At 52.5% G+C, this 20,146-nt stretch overlaps 3 protein-coding genes across 5 annotated transcripts in view; 1 reads left to right on the top strand and 2 right to left on the bottom strand.

The window, feature by feature from the left end:
* Positions 1-4,075: 4,075 nt before the first annotated feature.
* TAFAZZIN (tafazzin, phospholipid-lysophospholipid transacylase) lies at positions 4,076-11,788 on the bottom strand. Of its 2 annotated transcripts, XM_019633668.1 has the most exons (10): positions 11,345-11,785; positions 11,133-11,261; positions 10,082-10,127; positions 9,741-9,826; positions 6,084-6,164; positions 5,931-5,972; positions 5,665-5,727; positions 5,436-5,488; positions 4,962-5,039; positions 4,076-4,843 (listed from the first exon to the last, which is right to left on the bottom strand). In XM_019633668.1, exons 1-10 carry the CDS (start codon positions 11,451-11,453, stop codon positions 4,742-4,744), a joined length of 789 nt encoding a protein of 262 aa, XP_019489213.1. In that variant the 5' UTR covers positions 11,454-11,785; the 3' UTR covers positions 4,076-4,741. The 2 variants fall into 2 exon arrangements, with proteins under 2 accessions (XP_019489213.1, XP_019489214.1); XM_019633669.1 differs by lacking the exon at positions 4,962-5,039 and having other exon boundaries at positions 11,345-11,788.
* A 438-nt stretch (positions 11,789-12,226) lies between these two features.
* Positions 12,227-18,335, top strand: DNASE1L1 (deoxyribonuclease 1 like 1). Of its 2 annotated transcripts, none has more exons than XM_019633666.1 (8): positions 12,227-13,259; positions 15,003-15,212; positions 15,576-15,664; positions 15,744-15,830; positions 17,049-17,149; positions 17,289-17,401; positions 17,482-17,730; positions 17,813-18,335. In XM_019633666.1, the coding sequence occupies exons 2-8, from the start codon at positions 15,078-15,080 to the stop codon at positions 17,954-17,956; spliced, it is 918 nt and encodes a 305-aa protein (XP_019489211.1). In that variant the 5' UTR covers positions 12,227-13,259; positions 15,003-15,077; the 3' UTR covers positions 17,957-18,335. The 2 variants fall into 2 exon arrangements, with proteins under 2 accessions (XP_019489211.1, XP_019489212.1); XM_019633667.1 differs by having other exon boundaries at positions 12,227-13,326.
* A 1,365-nt stretch (positions 18,336-19,700) lies between these two features.
* RPL10 (ribosomal protein L10) overlaps positions 19,701-20,146 on the bottom strand; it is a 2,737-nt gene continuing 2,291 nt past the window's right edge. Inside the window, exons 5-6 of the mRNA XM_019633661.1 lie at positions 19,982-20,144; positions 19,701-19,907 (exon numbers count right to left, since the gene is read on the bottom strand). Of these exons, the coding sequence (XP_019489206.1) occupies positions 19,755-19,907; positions 19,982-20,144 (316 nt within the window). The 3' untranslated portion in view covers positions 19,701-19,754. The remainder of the gene's footprint in view (positions 19,908-19,981; positions 20,145-20,146) is intronic.

Genomic DNA, 20,146 nt, shown 5'->3' with positions numbered 1-20,146 from the left:
AATTCCCAAGAGTGATCAAGGTGTCTTTTGTTATGTTAATGAGGTGACTTAGCACCTAAGACCGGTGGCTGGTTGCCCATGGAGCCAATCATGGGATTAGAGGGCTGGAACTTTCAGTCACAGCCGCTGAGGGGATAGAGGTCGAGTTGGTTGCTAATGGCCAGTGATTTCGTCAATCACAACTATGGAACGAAGCTCCATAAAAACCCAGGAGGACACCTATTAGTAATCTAGTTAGTAACATGTTTCCTGGAGCTCTGTAGGCCGTTCTAGCAAATTAATTGAACCCAAGGAGGGGGTGATGGGGACCTCCAGTCTATAGACAGTCAATCAGAAGCACAAGTGAGAAGCTGAGCTTGCGACTGGCGCCTGAAGTGGAGGGAGATCTTGTGGGACTGAGCCCTCAACCCACGGATCTGATTCTGTCTCTGGGTAGATAGTGTCAGAATTGAGCTGAATCCTCACACACCCTGCTGGTGCCCCGAATTGCTTGTTGGTGTGGGAAAGCCTCCACGCACGTTGCAATGTGGTCCAGGAACCCCATTCAGGCCCCCAAAGTGGCCATGTCAAGGCCAACTGAGGGGAGAGGTTTTGTGCTGGAACTTACTGTGCCCCAGAAGCCCAGGAGGGTGTTGAATCCCTTGCTCCAGGATCTGATTTGTATTTTAAAGGGATGACCTGGCTGTGGTGAGCAGGGCAGATAGAGGGGATAAAAATCGTTGCAGGAGTTTGTTGCCACCTCTGGGAGAGAGATAACAGGGGCTTGGCCAAGGCAAAGCCTGGGCAGAGAGAAAGGGCCAAAGAGGCTGCAGAGGTTGGTGCCTCAGTGTTGGTCTGGGACTGAGGTTTGACCAGGTGATATGGTGGCAAGACAGGAGCAGGGGCCCTGAGAGCGTTTGAAGTGAGAAGTTTGCGCAGGAGCAGCCAGTGGGTGGGGAAAGGAGGGACCCGTCCAGTGCATGCTCAAGTCCTTCCCTGGCTTGCTCTTGCTCTTGCTAATGGGCCTGGGGCTCAGTCGCATTCCCTCTGTCAGTCACCAAAGTCCTGTAGAGCCCGCCCGAGCCAGTGCCCAGTGGGAAAAGAAATGAGGACAGCAAACAGGACATCACAATGCAGGCAGAGTCCTCCAGGTCCAGGACAGACCTGGCAAGATACACATTTGGGGAGGAAAGCTCTATTATGGTGCTGCAGGAGCAGAAGCTGTCCAGGGAAGGGACAGAGGCCCTGGGAGCAGGAAAGTGGTGATGCAATGACAAAAGGAGCTGGTGGCCATGGGCAAACCCAAGAACACAAATGGCACCATTTAAATACTTTCAAGGCAAAGAGTTTCTTGCAAGTGTGATCTTGCTGGCCAGAGGTCTCTCACTGAAATGCTTCTGTCCCAGAGGGATAAACTCTCCTGTGGCAGCTTTTATTCTTCCCTGAGTTGTGGGAGGTCCCTGGAGTGGTGACCCTTGATGCTTCCTGAAGCACTTGCCATGGGCCAGGCATTGAGTCAGACTCGGACCCCCAGCCTCCAAGTTCACAATCTGATCTAGCGGGTCGTGACACAGGCTGATGGACATTCAAAAGAGGGAGGAGACACTGGACACTTACCTGGGAGGGAAGCACAGGGAGGGTTACCTGCCTGAGTCTGCTTTGACCACAAGGTGACATTTAAGCCAAATCCTTCACCAAATGCTGACAGCATTTGAGCACGTTCGTGCCTATGAGCACCTTTGTGCCTCCCCCTGGAAGTAATTGCTAGCCTAAATTGGGTGTTTATCATTCACTCTTTTTGTTCGTAGTTGGCTGACCACTTGTGTATGTGCCTCTAAACAGTCTAATGCTCAGTCTGCTTGTACTAGAGCTTGATAAAATAGCATTGTACTGTCCTGCCCATAACCCTGTGCAGGGGGCACTGGTAGCCTTGTACCTCACTGCGTAATCCAGTGCCTGAGCCTTCCGCGACCATGGCTCCCTTCTCCCACTGGTGGACACAAGGGGTGCTTGCTTCTCTTTGGTCTCATTGTTTGCTATGAGGTCCTTCGTGCAAGTAAAATTACGTTTACTCTACAGATCAGTTCTGGAGGACTGACACCTTTACCGTATCAAGTCTTTCTTTTTATGACTGTGGGATCTCTCCATTCACTTAGGTCTTCTTTAATTATTTCAATAAAATGTTAGGGTTTTCCATACATACGTCTTTCACATCTTCTATTAGATTGATTCTTAGGTACCAAGTAGCTTTTGTAAATGGTGTCTTTTTTTTTTTTTAAGCTGAGCCATCCTGCCACCTGTTGGCAGCTCAGCGGCTGCTCAGCTCGGGCCGGGAATCGAACTGCTGTTGCTCAGAGCTCAAACTCTTGAGCGAGCTCTTAACCAACTGAGCCACTCGGCCAGCCCTTGTAAATGGTGTCTTGATTTAAATTATATTTTGTAATTCTCTGTTGCTGGTGTATGTATAGAAATACAATTGATTTTTTTGCACATGCTCATCTTGTAGCTGGGACACTTTCTAAACCCTTATTTCCAAAATTTTGTCTATAAATTCATTTGGATTTTATATGTAGACAATCCTATCATCAGCAAATAATGATAGTTTTGTTTATTGCTTTACACTCATTATACTTTGGATTTCCGTTTCTTGTCTTACTGCTCTGGTAGTAGTTTTGTTCCAAATTTCGAAGGCCATGTTTCCAAAGCTTCAACATCAAAAATAATATTTACTCTAGGTTTTTTGTTGATAGTCTCCATTAGGTTAAGAAAGGTTTTTTGTAGATAGACTATCAGATTAAGAAAGTTCCCCTCTATGCAGTTTGCTAAAAATTTTAAAAATTATGACTATTTTATCAAGTGCTTCTGCATCTATTGAAATACTCATATGGATTTTCTCCTTTAATCAGTTAATATGGGAAATGGCATTTATAGATTTCACAATCCAAGGACAAGTCAAATTTTGCTGAGAACCTACAAAATATAGTCTGTATAAAAAAACATCAAATTGCAAAAGCATCTATACAGTACACTATCATTTATGTAGAGTTTAAAAACCTGCAAACGTTTATATATTTATGGAGATGAATATGTAGTAAAAACAAAAGAACATGAAAAAATGGAACATTCTATCATAGGGTATAAAATCAGAACTTTTCATGAAATTAGTTGCTTTGTTCAAATGGATATAAAATATATACATGAAAAAGGAATGTTACATTTGGACCAATCAATGCAAGCTTGCCAACAGTCTGTTTTTACCTATATTTTTTCACAAGTGTTTCTTTTTTAACTCCAAGTGATTTTTTTCCCCTTCTGGTGATTTTTAAAAACTTTTATCTTGAAATAATTACTCACACCCAGTTGCAGTCCTAATCATCTTTGAATCTTCTCTTCTTGCTGGCTAATTTTTGTGGCTCCACCTTTTCTTTCTTTACAGATTTCGATTATAGTATTTTCCACATTCTGCCTGACATTGTCGATTTCAGAAGTACCCAAGGGTTTCAACCTTGTTTCTGCTGCCGTTAAGCAAAGTACTTCTTTTTGTTGTATGTTTGGTGATTTTGGGGAGGCCTTTTTGCTTGATCTTCATCTATGGACAAACTGGAGGCCTAAACTGAGCTTGCTTTTCTCTAAAGGATTTGCTTTCCTGCCAGGAGGACTACCACCCTGGATTTGCTTTGGCTCCCACCCTGGGTCCCAAGCTCAATCTAGGTGTTCCCCTTCCCACCTCACACCACAGCACGTTGCTTGGGGAGGCTCACCGAGCCCCTCAGAGACCTCCTACCTCCTGGGAACCAGCGGGGGAAGGGTTAAACATCTCCCTACTTCGCTAGCTTTGGGTTTTGAAGCAAGTCCATTAGCTTTGCTCTGCCTCCTTTACAAAATGAGATGAATTCCTACTTTTGCAAGGTTGTCATGGGGATTACAGACAATGACTGAAGTTAGTGACTGGTGCGTGCTGAGAGCTCTGCTGAGAGCTCTGAGAGCTCGGTACCCATCTGCTCAAGTGCTCTTGATGTGCCCAGGGCTCTAAGGGTCCAGCCTTCCAGTGTGGGGGGGTCACCTCCCATCCTCACCACTACAGAAAGGCCAGAGGTAAAACAGCACAATGCAGATGCTTTATTGTTTACAAAACATGGAACCCAGCCCCAGGGGACTCCAGTGATGATGGACACAGAAAGGACCTGGCCAAGTCTCAGGCTTTTGCTGAAGCCTCTGTTCCACTGGGCTCCAATTCTGGCCAAGGGCTGCTCTTCTGCCTGCAGCGTGGGGCCAGGCCTTGCCTGAGGTTCCTAGGCTGGTAGGAAGCTCGGGCAGAAGGAAGCTGTGACTGAAGGTTACCCCTGATGAGGTGGTGAGCAGCTCTCAAATTGGGGCAGGTGGGTGGAGGCCAGGCCAAGGGCCTGTGTGCCCCTCCCTGAAGCTCCAGCCTAGCTACCCACTCCCTTTCAACCACCCTCTCTCCAGACACCAGCTCTTGGAGGAGCAGCTGTGACCCTTCCTTCAACTGAAGAACCACAAAGGAGCTGGAATGCTCACCAACTAGGCGAGGGCACCCTTTAAGGGTTACGAACAAATTTGTCTAAAAAACCGTATCTGAGCTCAAAGCATCAGTCCATTCCCCAGCACCAGCTGTGTCAGGGTCAAGAACCCAAAGGCAGCCCTGGGAGCCTGGCAGATGGAGTGTGGGTCCCAGAGCTGCTTCTTCCCCAGGCCTCAGGGGACCCCTCCCAGAGCCCTGCAGGGTCTGGGCGGGGCAGGTCTATCTCCCAGGCTGCAGGTGGTTGTGGAGCTGCTCCGCCTGGGTCTTCAGGCGCTGGAATTCCTCCTGAATGAAGTCAGTCAGGGCTTTACGCATCTCCACCTGAGGGGAAGGACTGGGTCTGGCCTGCAGTCTTCAAGGAGCATCACCCTGGGCCCCTGGGAGGCTGAGGGCACTGGGAGGGGCCAAGGACAGCAGGGGGCAGCCCAGGGAAACTCACAGCTGACTTATTTTCTGCCCGGAGCCGCTCGAGCACAGGCAGGGCACTGAAAGGCTTCCCAATCAGCACAGTGATTTTCTGCAGGGAGACCAGGTGACAGGAATAGGGAGTGCTCATAACCCCAGCCCAACGCCCTGGGGAGAAGCCGAGTCCTGCCTCTAACTTGCTATGTGCTCCCTCAGGCCACTCCCGTCTATAAAACCAGGCTCACTGGCATCCAAGGGCCATCCCAGTCCTAGGGTCCATGCTCTAGATGTCCCGTCCTGTCCCAACCCCAGGGCCAAACCCTGATTCCTGTGCTCTCCTTCTTCCGGCCTTGGTGCCAGGAAGTCCCTCTCTATGTTCCACTTGGTCCCCCTGCTGTAGGCTCAAGCTCAGCTCCTCTTGAATCTGGCCTCAGTAATGCTGAGTGGGAGACAAGGGGCAGAGGCAGGCAGACAGACAGACAGACAAAGGTCAGCAACCCCTACCCACCTGTCCAAAGCGAGGGAAGTAGGGTGGGCTGTTAGGAAGGACGTCGTTCATTCCTGCAGCAGTGGACAGAAGGCTGGGAAGCAGGCGCAGGTGGAGAAGGGCAGCCCCAGCCCTCGCCCCAGGCACCCTGTCCCTGCCACCCAGTGGAAACCACCCCGAACACTGCCTAGAGAAGCTCCTCTCCCGGCCCCCCTCCCCAGACCGCAGGCTAGGCCTGAGGGAGACTCACCAACATGCCACAGCGGCAGGATGATGGGGTTGAGATGACACTCGGCAATCAGGCGCCCAATTCCTGTCCCAGGGAGAGGGAAACGGTGCAAGCAGAGTTGCAGTGCCAGCCCCCAGCCGGGGCCAGCCCTACCCTCCCCCAGTTCAAACCAGCTCCCCTGGGCCAGCCCTTGTCTAGGCATCTATCCCCTTGCTGATGCTACCAACACACCCATCTGCCCCATATGCCATGGTACACCCCAGCCAAAGAGGGCCAGCAGCCCTTACCCCACTTGAAGCGCAGGAACTCGGAGCTCATGTTCACTTTCCCTGTCCAGAGAGACAGGGGACAGAGGTGAGGCTGTGGAGGGGGCCTGGGGGGTTCCACCCATATTCTTAGGGGTGTTGTCAGCCCATATTCTTGGGGTTCGCTCCACTGACCTTCTGGGAAGATGTGCACCCAGTCCCCGTGGTTAAGCTTCTCCAAAATGAAGTCCATTCCCTTCTGGTAGACGCCGTCTCCTGCCGAGAAAAGGCCTCTCCCCATCAGTCCCCAATCTTCCCTGTCCCTGGGGATGAAGCAACAGCTCAGGAACTTCCTCTTCCCCACTGAGCTGTCCACAGGGACACCCACCAATGACTGTCTCTCCTGGGCCTGCTCAGCCCCAGCTGCACCACTCCATACCATACCACGGCCCTTGACACCCTTTGTTTAATAATATCCTCTAAACCTCTAAGTGCCTGTCATGTGCAAGGTGCCATCGTCTCAAACTGTCTCCAACTGAAATTCTGAACTTGACAACTCTTCCACTGATCTCCAACCTCACTTTCTGCCTGTCGGTCCCCCCACAGCCTCACCCGATGAGCCATTCAGCCACATGCATGTGCAATACACCCCTAGCAGACAGCCCCCCCCACCCCAGTCCACACACCATCTTCCCTCCCTCTCCAGCCAGGCTCTTCGAGCTGCCTTTCTCCTTGGTATGCCCCACCCTGGGGCAGGTCTGTGTCTGCTGCCCTTGGCCCAGGGGCGCTGCTGGAGCAAACCAAGTCTACTCATGACTTCCAGCCTCCCTCAGGCCCCAGGTTCTGGAAAACTACCCTTTCCCAGGGTATCAGCCAAGCCAGTTCCCTCGGCCACTCCTCACAGGCCTCCCAGCCCTGCCCGCGCCCTCAGCATCCTCCATCCCTCCCTCCTGCTGGCCCCTTCCTCACAAGGCTCCCCCTGAAAACCAAACTCTCCATTTGATAAAACATATGGTGTTGCCAGTTGGGAAGAACTCAAACTTTCTACTGAAAAAAGTGGAGTTGAGCTGTCCCCAATGCTAGCAACACTCACCTTGGAGATGCCCTTAGGCCAGGATACTGGACCCAGGCAGCCCGGCCAGCGGTCAGCAACAACAGACACAGACACCTAATGCTGTGTGCTGGCCTTCAACTTGGAGCCATGTGGAGACAACCTGTGACCACACTCAGGAAGCATTTCATCAACCTTGTCCGTACAGTAGACAGAGACAGAGAAGGAGGAGGTTGAAGGAGCGGGTAAACCTCCTCATCTCAGCAAGGAGTGAGTACAAAGCCACATCACAGAGGGAGAGGCCCACACTGGGACTATCTCAGGCCAATGCACGAAGAAATGGACTTTTAACCTTTTCTGTGCAAGGCTGAGTCTCTGGAAGGTGCTAGATAGGACTCCGGGAGTCTCAACCTAAACCAAATGGGGTCCTGGCCCGGCAGCTCCTTTTGGGGCTGGAGTTGGGGAGCCTGGTGAGAGTGGCGGTTTCCCTACATGGGATCCTGTTACCTGGTAGTGGTGGGCTTCAGGGGTGCCAGCTCCTCTATTAAAACCCACTGGTGCAACCAAGCCATCCAGCTTGAAATAAAAATTTTAAAACAATGCTATGCTTTTGGAGCAATGCTTCATAACGTTTAGCTTTTGCAAATGTGCTTTCTGCTCACTTGTAGAGCTTGGGGGAAAGGGGAATTTTTTGGAACACAGAAGCAGAATATGCCCGGTACGTCCTTTGCTTCAACACATGTTGTTAGATCTTTGCTGTCCATCAAATGAGTTTGATAAAAGGCTTGTTCCTGCCCTGCCCACTCTCTCTCACTGAAGGTGCTTAGGGTTAAGATTTCGCTGTTTTTAATTGTGCAATAAACCTTAGATGCAGGTCAAAAAGAAGAATGAGATAAGAAATGGACCTGGGAGGCCTCTGCCTGAAGTTGCAGAAGGGAGGAACTGAGACTAAGGGACGGGAGTACATGAGCAGAGTCCCCATCTATCAGAGCAGGGCACGGTAAACAACGACACGATCACCAGCCATGACATTGCTTATGCTTTAGAGAAACGAAGCATCCTCCAAAAGCAGCAAAAAGAGCAAGCGGTCCAGGCAGCTGTCTCTAGGGAGTAGTCTGAGGAGTTGGAGGTGTGGCCAACACAGCTTTTCATTTATTTGAGGTTTATTGGACTTGACCATGTTTCACTCTGACCAACTAGAAATAAACTCCACCTTGACACCTCTAACACCCTGGGTTATTTACTTCCTCTCCCTCTCAACCAGCCTCTGGGAGGAGTGGCCACCCCCTCCTGCCCTCCAGCCTCAGAAGCTCCTGGGGCTGTCACTCCACAGAAATGGCTTCTCTGGGGTCCTGCTTTGCTCCTTTCCTCTCTGACCATTGCTTCCTACAGCCTTGGTGACTTGTCTGCCCTTCTGTGCTCTGGGGTGCCATCCTGAGCCCCAGCTCTCCCCCTCTGCAATCTCACCTCTATGTTTGTCACTTCCTTTGTGGTTGAGTCCCCAGTATCTTTATTCCCAACTGTTCTGAGTTCCAGAACTGCATACCCCATTGCCTCTGGGACTGCTCCCCTCCTTGAGTGAGAGGCTCCTCAGATGAAGCACGTGCAAAACGGGGCTACCATCCCTCCCAACCCCCACACTGCTTTTCCCTCATTCTATCCTCCCAGTGGCTCAGTGTCACCAGATGTCACCTAGCGTCATCTCTGAGTTCTCTTTTCCTCGCCCCCTCCCATAGCCAACATATCAACAAATTCTGTCAACTCTGTCTCCAGAGCAGTCCCTTTCTCAGGCTTCTCCACAGTGACACCCCCCCCCCAGAAGCGCAGCTATAATCCTCTGCTGCCAGAATTGCTGTGACAGCCCCTAACCGGGTTCCCCGCCTGCCCCGGGGCCTGTTCCCATCCACCAGGGTGCACTCGCTCTCTCTCTCTCTCTGAACCACAGACAAAAGCACCTCACCACTCCAATGAAAGAGCAAGGGGCCCATTCCTCCTCACCGACGCATCAACTCCAGGCTCTGAAATTCTTCACATGGTTATTCTAGAACCTCACACTCGGCCTGCAACCTGCATTTTTCTACCATTATCCCTTGCCTCTCCAGTGCCTGACACGTGCTTCCTATGACCAGAATGCTTCCCTTTCATACTCTGCCTGGAAAAATTCTACGTCCCCAAAGGAAAGAGCAACCTGGATTCGAATCCTGGCTTTGCCACCTCTTACCGTGACCTTGGGTCAGCTGCTTAATCCCTCTGAGCTCCTTTACCTGGAGAATGGGACCCAAAAATGGCCCCTAATTCTGGAGGCTCTCGAGAAGTACTCAGGAGTCATTCAATGTCACACACCTCACCCCACCAGCATGTTTGTTCTCCCAAACCCTGCAGCACGCCACCTCCATCACAGACCCATGACACCACACTGCCATCAGTGAGTCTCTCAGGAACATCCTCAAGAGAAGGGACTGTGGATAATGCCGCCTTGACTTCTAATGCCAGAGCTCCAGGTTTGCACAATCCTCAGGCAGCCAGAGAATCGAGCCCTCTCCAAGAAGCCATCGCTTCTCTAGCAGCCACTGCCACCCCTGCTGCCACGCAATGGAGCTGAACTCCTGCTGGTGGGGCAGCAGCCCCCAACTCCCCTTGCTCCCAGGCTGCCTGTCCCACCTGGGTCCCTCCACTCCCAGTGCTGCCAAGCCAGAGGCACTGGTCACCCGAATCCCTGCCCCAAGGGAGGCCAGAGAAGCCTGCAGAAGCACCTCCCTGCACCCACTGGCCCACCAGCCCCTCTGGGAGGAACAGCTCACCTCGGCATACGGGCACGCACTTGCCCAAGCTGAAAAAGTGGGAGTGTAGCTCCTTGGTGAAACAGATGTCTGCAGCTGCAGGGGTCCTGGAGTGGGCACAGACGCAGTCATTCCTACCTCCCCTGCACCCTGCTTCCCAGCCCTCCCCATAGCATGATGCATGACATCATCAGCAATGCGCAATGGAGGCACAGGAGGGCCTGCGGGGCCCCACCCCCATGCCCTGCCTGGACTGCTGGACACCGCCTCCTGGGCAGAGCAGGAGGAGGACAAATCTGGGCAGAGACGGGTGAGGACTCCCATTCTGCCAGGCCCATTGGGAGGGGTCCATTCCTCCTCACCAACGCATCAACTTCAGGTTCCAGATGTGGCGGAGTTTCAGGATCCCTAGAGAAGGAGAGGAAAGGCTTCATGCCCCAACTTCCCTTGTCCCTAGGGAGCACCTTTTTTCGTTCACCCTATTTCAGGGAATGAAGGTCAAAGGCAGCAGCACTACCAGGTCACTATGGCCCAAAATGGCATCTTCCAGACCCTTGGGCTGGACCCCCAAGTTCTCCCTGACTCCTTGCTCTCTCCCACTCCCCAAATCTTATTAGTCACCATGTCTGGTCTGCCTACCTCCCCAACATATTTTGACGCTGCCTATTTTTCTGCACCACTCTCTCTAATGTCACGACCACCACCCTAGTCTAGGCCACTGGATGGCTCTAAAGCCTCCTTCCTGGCCTCCTGGGATCTGCCTGTGGCATCCCACAGACAGTTCTCTGCACAGAGGTCAGGGTGAGCTCTGAAAGGCTCCCATTCCACCAGGTGGTCGGTCCCCCATGAGCTCTAGGGTAGTCTGACCTGCATTCAGCAGTGAATGCTCTGGAAACCGCCCCCTCCCTACCCAGCCGCCCAGGTTACTGGAGCCAAGCAATTCCCTGTGAAGTCAGTAGAGCAGGAACTTCTAGGTGGGGAACCCAGCTCCCAAACAAGGCTGGCTGAAGGATATAAACCCAGCCTGGGGCAAGCCTGGAACCAGGATACAGGTCTTCCAGCCCCAGCCCAGAGTTTCCTTGACAGGTCCTTAGATTTGTTCCCAAGACTCTGTGGGATCTTCAACGGTTTAGACTGGAGGGTTCCACAGGCCTGCTGCATCAGAGTAAAGAAGCTGTCAGACCCTGTCAATGCAGCCATTCCCTCATTCTCTCCAAATGGCTGAGGCCCTCTCTCTCCAAATCACCTTCCCTAAGAGGATGCTGAAGGAACCACAAATGAAACTTTCACAGCTGGGGTAGGACACCCCAGAAATACTAGTGCCCAGCAAGAAGTGAGTTTGTTCTACTTTTGTTTGGCCCCTTCCGGGGTTCTCTCCCCGCCTCCCTGTGCCCAGAACATTGGCCAGGGTACCCCAGAGATGAGGGTCATCCATGCAGGACTGGTGATTGGAGACGGTGATGAGGGGGGTGGCTGGGCCTCGGTTCTCGATGAGCTCATACAGCACCTCCTTGTTGTGGACGGTGAGGTGGTTCATGTACTCTGGGGGGAGAGAAAAGGGGGGTCTTGGCCTCCTTCTCCCTTGGGTCCCAGGGGTCCCCCCCAGACAAGACAAGCTCACTCACTGGTCCAGAAGCAGCTGTAGGTGCCCACCAGGCCCATGACGACGCTGCTGGCCAGGGTCCAGGTGAGCGGCGGCACAGTGGGGAACGGCCATTTCACATGTAGGGGCATCACCCACGCACACCGCCCCTGACGTCCCGGCGGTTCCCCTGCCACGGGGCAGCCTGCGGGGCTGCTCTAGGTCAGTGTCCTCAACCGCTCTAGAGCCGGGTCCCTAACAGGCCCGCGCCACAGGGGACTCGACCAAGGTCACCTCGTAGGGCAGGACAGAGGCGGGCCCGGCCCCGCTCTCTCGCCACAGACGAGCCACTACCGGGATCAGGAACCGGGGGTCGCAGTGTAGAGCGCCTGGAGCAAGAAACGGCAACCGCGCGCCCGGCGAACCCGCCGGAAAGCGAGCCCGCAACGGCGCCTCGCTCCCCGGCCAACTGTCGCAAAACGAGCTCAAGCCGCTTGACGGCAGCGGGGGCCATCCGGCGGTCCGCGGGCCCTCGCCCCGGCCCCGCCCAGCCCCGCCCGGCCCCAGCGCAGTCAGGGTTCCCGGCCGCCCGCCAGCTACGCGTCCCTTTTGTCTCAATTCGTTCCCAGAAACGTCTCCGCAGTTAACAGGGATTGCACAGCACTATTACCTGACACCACTCAAAGTCCAGGCTGGCGAAGCACTTTTTCTTTAGTTTTTTTCCCCTTTGTTTTTATTGAGGTAAAATTCACATAACATAGAATTAACTACTTGTAGCGTTTTATAGTATATATTTTATGTACATAACATATTATGTTATACATATTACATTATGTAATTTTATATAATTACGATATTACAGTATTGTGCTATATGTATATATGTCATATATAATGTAATATGTGACATAATATATAATATGTAGTCATATATACATATAACGAAATATGTATTCCAGTATTTCTATATCATTTAATACATTCGCAGTGTTGTCAACCACCACCTCTAACTAGTTCCAAAATATGTTCACCCCCAAAAGAAAGACCTGTACCCCTTAAGAAGTCTATTTTTTATTTTTAAAGCATAATTGTATTGATTAAAGAATTTTTTCCAACGTACTCATCACCACCTTCAATACATTAGTGCGTAGGCCCTGGCAACGGCGACATTGTCCTGATAACCGCGCTACAACCGTCCAGTGAGGACCCACCTGCCACCCTCAGACGCCACTGGAGTTCCCTAGTTGCCCCAACAGCGACAGTGCAGGACCCCACGCAGTACTGAGCTGCCAGCTCTCTAGTCCCCTTCTCTGGGGGACAGTTTTTCAGTCTGCCCTTGACTTCCACCACTGGCCAGTTCCTGCGCCGACTGTCGCTCACTTTGGGTCTCCAGAATGCTCAGGAGTATGCACCCACACTGGGGACCGGCCCGAGGACATGGAGAGAAGGCTATCATTCTTGGGATGCCCAGGCTCTCTGCGGGGCTCCCCTATGTCAGGCGCGAGCTCCAGTTTTTGTGTCTTCTCCAACAAGATGCTGCCTGGAGGCGTCCTGGGGCGGCGCTGAGCCCCGGGCCAGGGAGAACCCAGCTCGGGGTTTCCACTCTGGCGCCAGTTCTTCCTAGCCTGGCGCCCTTGGCACAGGCAACCACTCTTTAAGGCGCTGCTGCGGCTCAATCGTTCTCTGTGATTCACAGGTCTCTCATCTGCCTGCAGCCCCGGGCTTCCTCCCGCTCCCAGTCCGACGCAGGCCCAGAGGAAGGTGGGGCCTGGTGGGAAAGTGGGCTGGCGCGTTGGCTGTTCCCTTGCAAGGCGCCCACTCTACTTGTCAGAGCCGGGGCGGAGACAGGGGCCGAGCCAGTCTGCCAGGAAGGGTGGGGCCGCCGGCCTGGCCAGGACGTGGTGGGTCGGGAAGACAGTCTCTTCCTCTTCTGACAGTCTCTTCTCCAGCCTCTGCAAGGTAGGCGCGGCGATTCCGTGGGGTGTCCTGATGTGCTTACAGCTGAGGCAGGCATGCAGACAAGCTGGTATGGGCGCCCTCTGGGCAGAGGGAGGGAAGAAATTCACCCCCACGGTGGGAGTGGGGGGGTGAGAAGGGAAGGGAGCCCCAGGACTGAGGCCAAGGCTTGGTGTTGGGTTCTGGGGCTGAGTTTTGGACTGAGTGCAGGAACAATCACTCGCTGGTTCTTCTTGCCCTGCGTCCTCGTGGGGGCCCCTAGCCCTAAGGCCTCCAAGACTGCCCTTGCCAGCCCAGGGTTGCCGAAATGCCCACATACATCCCAAAATAGGCACCAGGGCAAGAGTCCCAAAATAGCATGAGTGACAGAGCAGGTGACCAGGGAGAAGCGGGCATTGAGCATAGCCAGGAGAGTGAAAGAGGTATGCAGAGATGTAATGACAGACGAACAGACAAGAGAGAGCGGAAGACAGAGGCAGGTAGAGCCTGAGAGAAGCAGAAAGTGAGCCTGAGGGGGAAAGTGACAAGGTGACAGAGAAGAGCAGGCAGACCGAAATAGAGGGACTGATGTCGCTGAATGAGAGTCACATGAAGAGGGAGTGGATCAAGGGGCTGAGCCCAAGAGACAGAGCAAATTCTGGGTGAGTCTGAGACAAAGGGAAGCCGAGGAAGATGCTCAGGAAGAGGGGTCTCCAGTTGGTAAGATGAACAAGAAGGGCTCGCCAGTGTTGGCGGGGCGTGGGAAAGGGGCCCCATCACACACTGCAGTGGGGTGATTTGAGATAATTATAATGCATACACCCTTGAACCCAGCAATTCCACTCCTGGGAGTTTCTCTTAAAGATAACATCTCACAAGTGGGGAGAGAGATATGCCCAAGGATGGTCCTCTTAGTTGCTAATGGTGGTGAAAAGAGGGGATCAACTCTGAGGTTGAATCCTTGTGCACTGCTGGTGTGGATGTAAGTTGGTGCAGCTGCTATGGAAAATAGCCTGGCAGTTCCTCAATGAATTAAACATAGCGTTACCATATGACCCAGCCATTCCACTTCTGGGTGTGTACCTAAAAGGATTCAAAGCAGGAACCTGGTACTTGTACATTCATGTTCACAGCAGCATTACTGACAGTAGCCAGAAGGTGGAAGCAACCCAAGTGTCCATCCACAGAGGAATGGGTGAACAAAACGTGGTCTATCCATACAATGCAATATTATTCAGTCTTAAAAAGGAAGGAAATCTTGACACATGCTACAACATGGATGAACCTTGGGGACATTATGCTAAGTAAAATAAGCCAGTCACAAAAGGACAGATAGTGTATGATTCCATTCTGTGAGGTTCCTGGAGGAGTCAAACCCATAGAGACAGGAAGAAGTAGGGTAGTTGGTGCCAGAGGCTTGGGTAGCAGCGGGGAGGGGGGGAGGTTAGAGTCTAATAGGGACAGATTTTAGCTTGGGAAGATGAAAATGTCTGGGGATGAACAGTGGGGATGGTTGCACAATAGTGTGAATGCACTTAATGCTGCTGAACTGTACACTTAAAAATGGTTCAGATGGTAAATTCTATGCTATGTGTATTCTACCACAATTAAAAGAATGAGGTTGAGCCATATGTGTCAGTATCAGAAGGTGTCTACAGGGAGAAAGGCAGGAAATCTGCAACGCTGGCAACTCTGGGAGGCTGGTGCTGGGCAGCAGGATGAACAGCACTTTCTCTGTCCCGTAACACCATGTCCTTCTGAAACCAGAACTGAACCCAACTGAGACCACACCCTGGGGTGACCTGGATTCCTCTGGAGGGTCCCAGCAGCCCGCACACAGCCATGCACTGCCCAGCCGCTCTCCTGCTCCTCCTCCTGGCTGGTGGGGCTGAGGCCTTCCGCATTTGTGCCTTCAACGCCCAGCGGCTGACGCTTGCCAAGGTGGCCAGGGAGCATGTGCTGGACACCTTAGTTCGGGTAGGTTCATCACTGTAGGATAGGGTAGCTGTGCCCCTAAGGACCAGGATCCAAAGCCCCCAGCCCTACCTGACCAGGGACATGTCCCAGAGAAGAAGGGACATCAAGAGACATGGGTGCCAAGACATGGAGCACGTTCCTTGCCTTTCGTTGGCCTGTCACTTCCCCTGTAAAATGGGTGCGGTGTGAGTTCAGATGACACTCACTCTTTTCCCAGGTCTTTTCTAGTCCCACTGCTCTCTGTGGGCCGCGGCTGGCATGCCATGACACCCTTGCCCACATCAGTGCCAGTTCCTCAAGGACTCTACGCCCCTCCTGGGGCGGCTGGCACTGAGTGAGGCTGGCCTTCCTGGTGCCCTGCAGATCCTGGCTCGCTGTGACATCACGGTGCTGCAGGAGGTGATAGACTCTACTGACAGTGCCATCTCCCTCCTGGTTCGAGAACTTAACCGGTGAGGTGGGCTCTGTGGGTCTAATCTGGGGCCCCTCAAGCCTCAGGGCCCCTGACCTTGGGCTCCCCTTTCCTGGCAGATTTGATGGCTCTGGGCCCTACCGCTTCCTGAGCAGCCCTCTGCTGGGGCGTAGCACGTATATGGAGAAGTACGTTTACATCTACCGGTAAGCACAGATGGTGGCCAGGGCAAACTTGGCACTTGACCTACTGTGAGATGGTTTGGAAGTCCCGAGGGCTACAGGCCCCTTCCTCCTGGGGCAGCCCTCACCTTCTCATTGCACTTTTTCTCAATGGATTAATTGAGATCCACTTCTCTACACTCGCCAGCTTTGGTGCTCGCATGTCCCTATAGCAGGAGGCCTTCCTTCTCCACACACAGATATGGGGCCCCTGTGCCTCTCTCCTGTGGAAGCTACTGGGGCTCAGGACAAGTCTGGCCCCCTCTTTGGGAGTGGCTGGCTGCAGCTTCTGGGAAGAGGGCCAGCGGGGGCCCCATCTTTGGCTTTGGGTTGATTATGGTTTCTGGAGACAGCCCTAATTCCCTGGGAGGACAGCCTGATGGGGAACCCATTGGAGTCAGGATTGAGAGGGAAGGGAACCTGTTTCTCTATGTAGATGAAATTATATATGTCTAGAATTCCTCCAAAATAACAGGGAAACAGAAACATGTCCACACAGGAATGCTCACAGCAGCATCACTCATAACACCCCAAAGTGGAAACAACCCAAGTGTCCATCAGCTGATGAATGGATAAATATTGGGTTGTTTGAAAAGTCATAACGCATTTTTGCAACGAAAAACATAGAAAAAATACGTCATGACTTTTCCGACAACCCAATAAAAGGTGGTCTCTCCATCCAATGGAATGTTATTCAGCCATAAGAAGGAAATACTGACCCATGCTACATCATGGGTGAAACTTGGAAGCCTATGCTAAGGGAAAGAACCCAAATACAGACCACATATTACTTGATTACATTCACATGAAATGTCCAGAATAGGCAAATCTACAAAGACAAAAAATAGGTCAGTGGCTGCCAGGGGCTGAGGGGGAGGAGAATGGGAAGTTACTGTTATGGGTACAAGGTTTCTTTTTGGGGTGATAAGAATGTTCTATTATGGTAGAACTGACTGTAGTGATGGCTGCACAACCTTATGAATGTACTAAATGCCACTGAATTGTGCATTTAAGCAGATGAATATTATGGCATGTGAATTCTATCTCAATAAAAAAATTCTAGAAAAAAGGCTAGGAAGGCTATGCCCACATAAACAGAGCTGCTGAGGGAGGGCCCCCTTCCTGAGTGCCACCTCTGATGTTGCACTTGCAAACCAAAATCAGTGATGTGGGGCCACTGCTTCCCGTCCCTTGGTCCTCCAGGTCACACAAGACGCAGGTCCTGGATTCCTACGTGTTCCAAGACAAGGATGACCTCTTTGCCCGGGAGCCCTTTGTGGCTCAGTTCACTTTGCCCAGCAAGGGTAGGAGAAGGGTGGCCCTGCTATGTGGGAGCTGGAAGGGGGGTCTGGCTGGCTCTATTGGGGGCTTGGTCACCCAGAGGAAGCTGGGTGGAGAAGGGTCAGGAGTGAGTGGGAGCCCTCCATCCCTGGGGTCTTGCAGTCCTTCCCAGACTGGTGTTGGTCCCCCTGCACACTACTCCGAAGGCTGTAGAGAAGGAGCTGAACGCCCTGTATGATGTGTTTCTGAATGTTTCCCAGCACTGGCAGAGCAAGGTAGGGCTGGGCAGATTACACAGGAGGGATGGGGACCGCATGGCAGGCTGGCCAGCCCTAATGGCTGGCCCCCTCTCCAGGACGTGATCCTGCTTGGGGACTTCAACGCTGACTGTACTTCGCTGACCAAAAAGCGCCTGGGTGAGCTGCTGCTGAGGACTCAGGCAGGCTTCCACTGGGTGATTGCCGATGGGGAGGACACGACAGTGAGAGCCAACACCCACTGTGCCTATGACAGAATAGTGCTGCATGGGGAGCGCTGTCAGAGCCTGCTGCACACTGCAGCCACCTTCAACTTCCCTAGGAGCTACCAGCTCACTGAGGAGGAGGTAAAGGCATGAGGCAGGAACAGGGTTGCAGGGAAGTCCCTCAGCCCCAACACTGACGTTTTGTCCCACTGCACACCCCCAGGCCCTCAACATCAGTGACCACTACCCTGTGGAATTGGAGCTGAACCGGGCAGCGCACAAGATCCAACCCCTCAGCCTGGCCGCTCTGTTGCTGCCGTCGATGCTGCTGCCATTCCTGCCTCCCGAGCTGGGCCTGGTGGCCTGAACACCCCCACACACACCCCCACACCCCCACCCCGTGCCTGGTGCCCACAGGTGTGATGACTACACTGCCTTCAGGACTCAAACCCTGGCCTTCCCTGCCCATACTGCCCTGGGGCCAGAAGCAAAGCCCGAGGGGCTTCAACCCCACCCCTCCTCCACCCCCAGCCCCACCCTACTAGAGTGCAGCCCTACCCTGCCCATCCCAGCCCTGCCCCTATTGGACTGCAGCCCTCTGCCTTTGCTTTGGCTTGTGTTCTTTAGTTGGGCTTGGGCCTGTGCCTGGCATTAGAATGTGGAAGAGGAAGGCAGGGGCCCTAAGGCTGGAGCTATAGCACTCTTCCCCTAGCTAGTGAGGAATGGGGACAGGGCAGCCTCCAGGGCTGGGCAAGGCGGAAGAGATCTCTGGGACATGATGATCTTGGCTAAACTCCTGCACAGCTCGGAAAAGGGAATTACAACAGTAGAGATTTCAAGAGAAGGAAACTTGCCTACAGGCTAAGAATGAAAAGCTAGATTGGGGGGACATTACACGTGCATCCATGGGTTGAGGTCATTTATTGTACACAGGATACATAGGAATCAATGTAAAAAGCCCAGTAGATCCAAGAAAGAAGATAGTTCACACACACACACACACACACACACACATGTGAACAGTGAGAAATATTTAAGCTCATTTGTAATTCAATGAATGAAAATAGCTGCATACAACTCTGGTGCCTGTGGTCAACTCAAGTTCATAACCACTGTAGCCTCCGTCCATGTCAGCATTCACATGGCATGCCCCCAGGGAGGCTTGGTTACCACGGATACAGGTGCCCAGAAAATATTGAACCAGCCATCATGTAACCAGAATAGTTGTGTGAATGCACGGTTGCAAAGGGCAAGAGGGTGGAGAACTGACATTAACCATGATCCTATTTAGGGTGTTGTCAAGGGACCCCTCCTTTCCCAGCTCCATTTTCCAGAGAAGAGTTCAGAAAAAGCAGTGGGACATCAGGGTCATTAAGCGCAGTTCCTCTTATTTATGGTTTAGAAATATCTCCCCGAAATCAACAATAAAGGTCGTTTTGAACTTTAAAAGTGGCTAAATAGATTACAAAAAGGCAGAGGAATCTTGTGTGCAAGTGGTGACATGCTGTGCCGCACACAGTCCAGACTGACCATCCTGCAGGCTCTTCTCCCAAGTGGAGCCTACTTTTGCTGCTCCCTAGACACCCCTGTGACCTAACACTGCTTTTGCAAGCATAGCCCCAAGCACAATTGGCGGACACCCAGCAACACACCAGGATACCCAGACTGAGGGGGGCTACAAACCCTTTGCCCCAAGGTCTCCAAGCTCTATGGACACTTCAGAGGGGTTAACTGGATGATCCAGTCTCCTGGAGGGCTGGTTAAAAAATAGCTGTGACCAAGCCCAGGGGGATGCATCTTTCATTTCTAATGCTGCTGCTGGCCCAAGAGTAGACTTACAACACAAACCTTTTCATCACTGGGGGCAAGGTACTATATGAAGGTACTGACCATGACCTTGGGTTTTGAACCTACAACCTCTGATCCAGACAGGCCCAGGTCAGTGTCCTAACTAAGCAACTGGGGAGGCTGTTGTGGGTTTGTTTCCTCACTACTGGCCCTGCTAAGTTGGCAGAATTTTTTGGAAGAGAAAGGACACTGACCCTGGGATTCCCAGAGCACCACGGTGCCCCCCCCCCCGCCCCCAACACACAAATGCAGATGCAAAGAAACAGACAGAAGTATACTTTTTATTGGTGAGCGTAAAGAGGGGGCAGTGCCAACACTCATGAGTGTAGGGCCCGCCATTTGTCCAGGGGGCCACGATTAGGGATGTATTTTACCCCACATCCATCTGGGATAAGCCGCTTTTTAGCCACCATGTCTTCAAACTCATCCGCATTAAACTTAGTAAAGCCCCACTTCTTGGAGATGTGGATCTGCGGAAAGAAAATAATTAAGTCAAGACGACTGGGGCAAGGAAAGGCAGGGCCAAAACTGTAGCACTAATTACCTTCTGGCGACCAGGAAACTTGAACTTGGCCCTGCGTAGAGCCTCAATCACATGTTCCTTGTTCTGCAGCTTGGTGCGGATGGACATGATGACTTGGCCAATGTGGACCCTGGCCACTGTGCCCTGGGGCTTTCCAAAGGCACCCCGCATACCTGTCTGGAGTCT

The sequence above is a fragment of the Hipposideros armiger genome, unplaced genomic scaffold (assembly GCF_001890085.2).
Source record: "Hipposideros armiger isolate ML-2016 unplaced genomic scaffold, ASM189008v1 scaffold_1368, whole genome shotgun sequence".
NCBI classification, from domain to species: domain Eukaryota; kingdom Metazoa; phylum Chordata; class Mammalia; order Chiroptera; family Hipposideridae; genus Hipposideros; species Hipposideros armiger.
Note: the sequence above shows the minus strand (reverse complement) of the source record. Positions and strands in the feature narration are given on the sequence as shown.

Bases quoted from the DNA above. Each gene is read 5' to 3' on its own strand.
- TAFAZZIN (XM_019633668.1), bottom strand. From the start codon at position 11,453: ATGCCCCTACATGTGAAATGGCCGTTCCCCACTGTGCCGCCGCTCACC. The intron at 6,165-9,740 runs GTGAGCTGTTCC...TTTTCTCGGCAG, and splicing joins GTGCGTGCCCGTATGCCGAG to GAGACGGCGTCTACCAGAAG. The intron at 5,040-5,435 runs GTGGGTAGGGGT...GTCTCCCTGCAG, and splicing joins ACTTCCCTCGCTTTGGACAG to AAAATCACTGTGCTGATTGG.
- DNASE1L1 (XM_019633666.1), top strand. From the start codon at position 15,078: ATGCACTGCCCAGCCGCTCTCCTGCTCCTCCTCCTGGCTGGTGGGGCT. The intron at 15,213-15,575 runs GTAGGTTCATCA...GGTGCCCTGCAG, and splicing joins TGCTGGACACCTTAGTTCGG to ATCCTGGCTCGCTGTGACAT. The intron at 17,402-17,481 runs GTAGGGCTGGGC...CCCCCTCTCCAG, and splicing joins CCCAGCACTGGCAGAGCAAG to GACGTGATCCTGCTTGGGGA.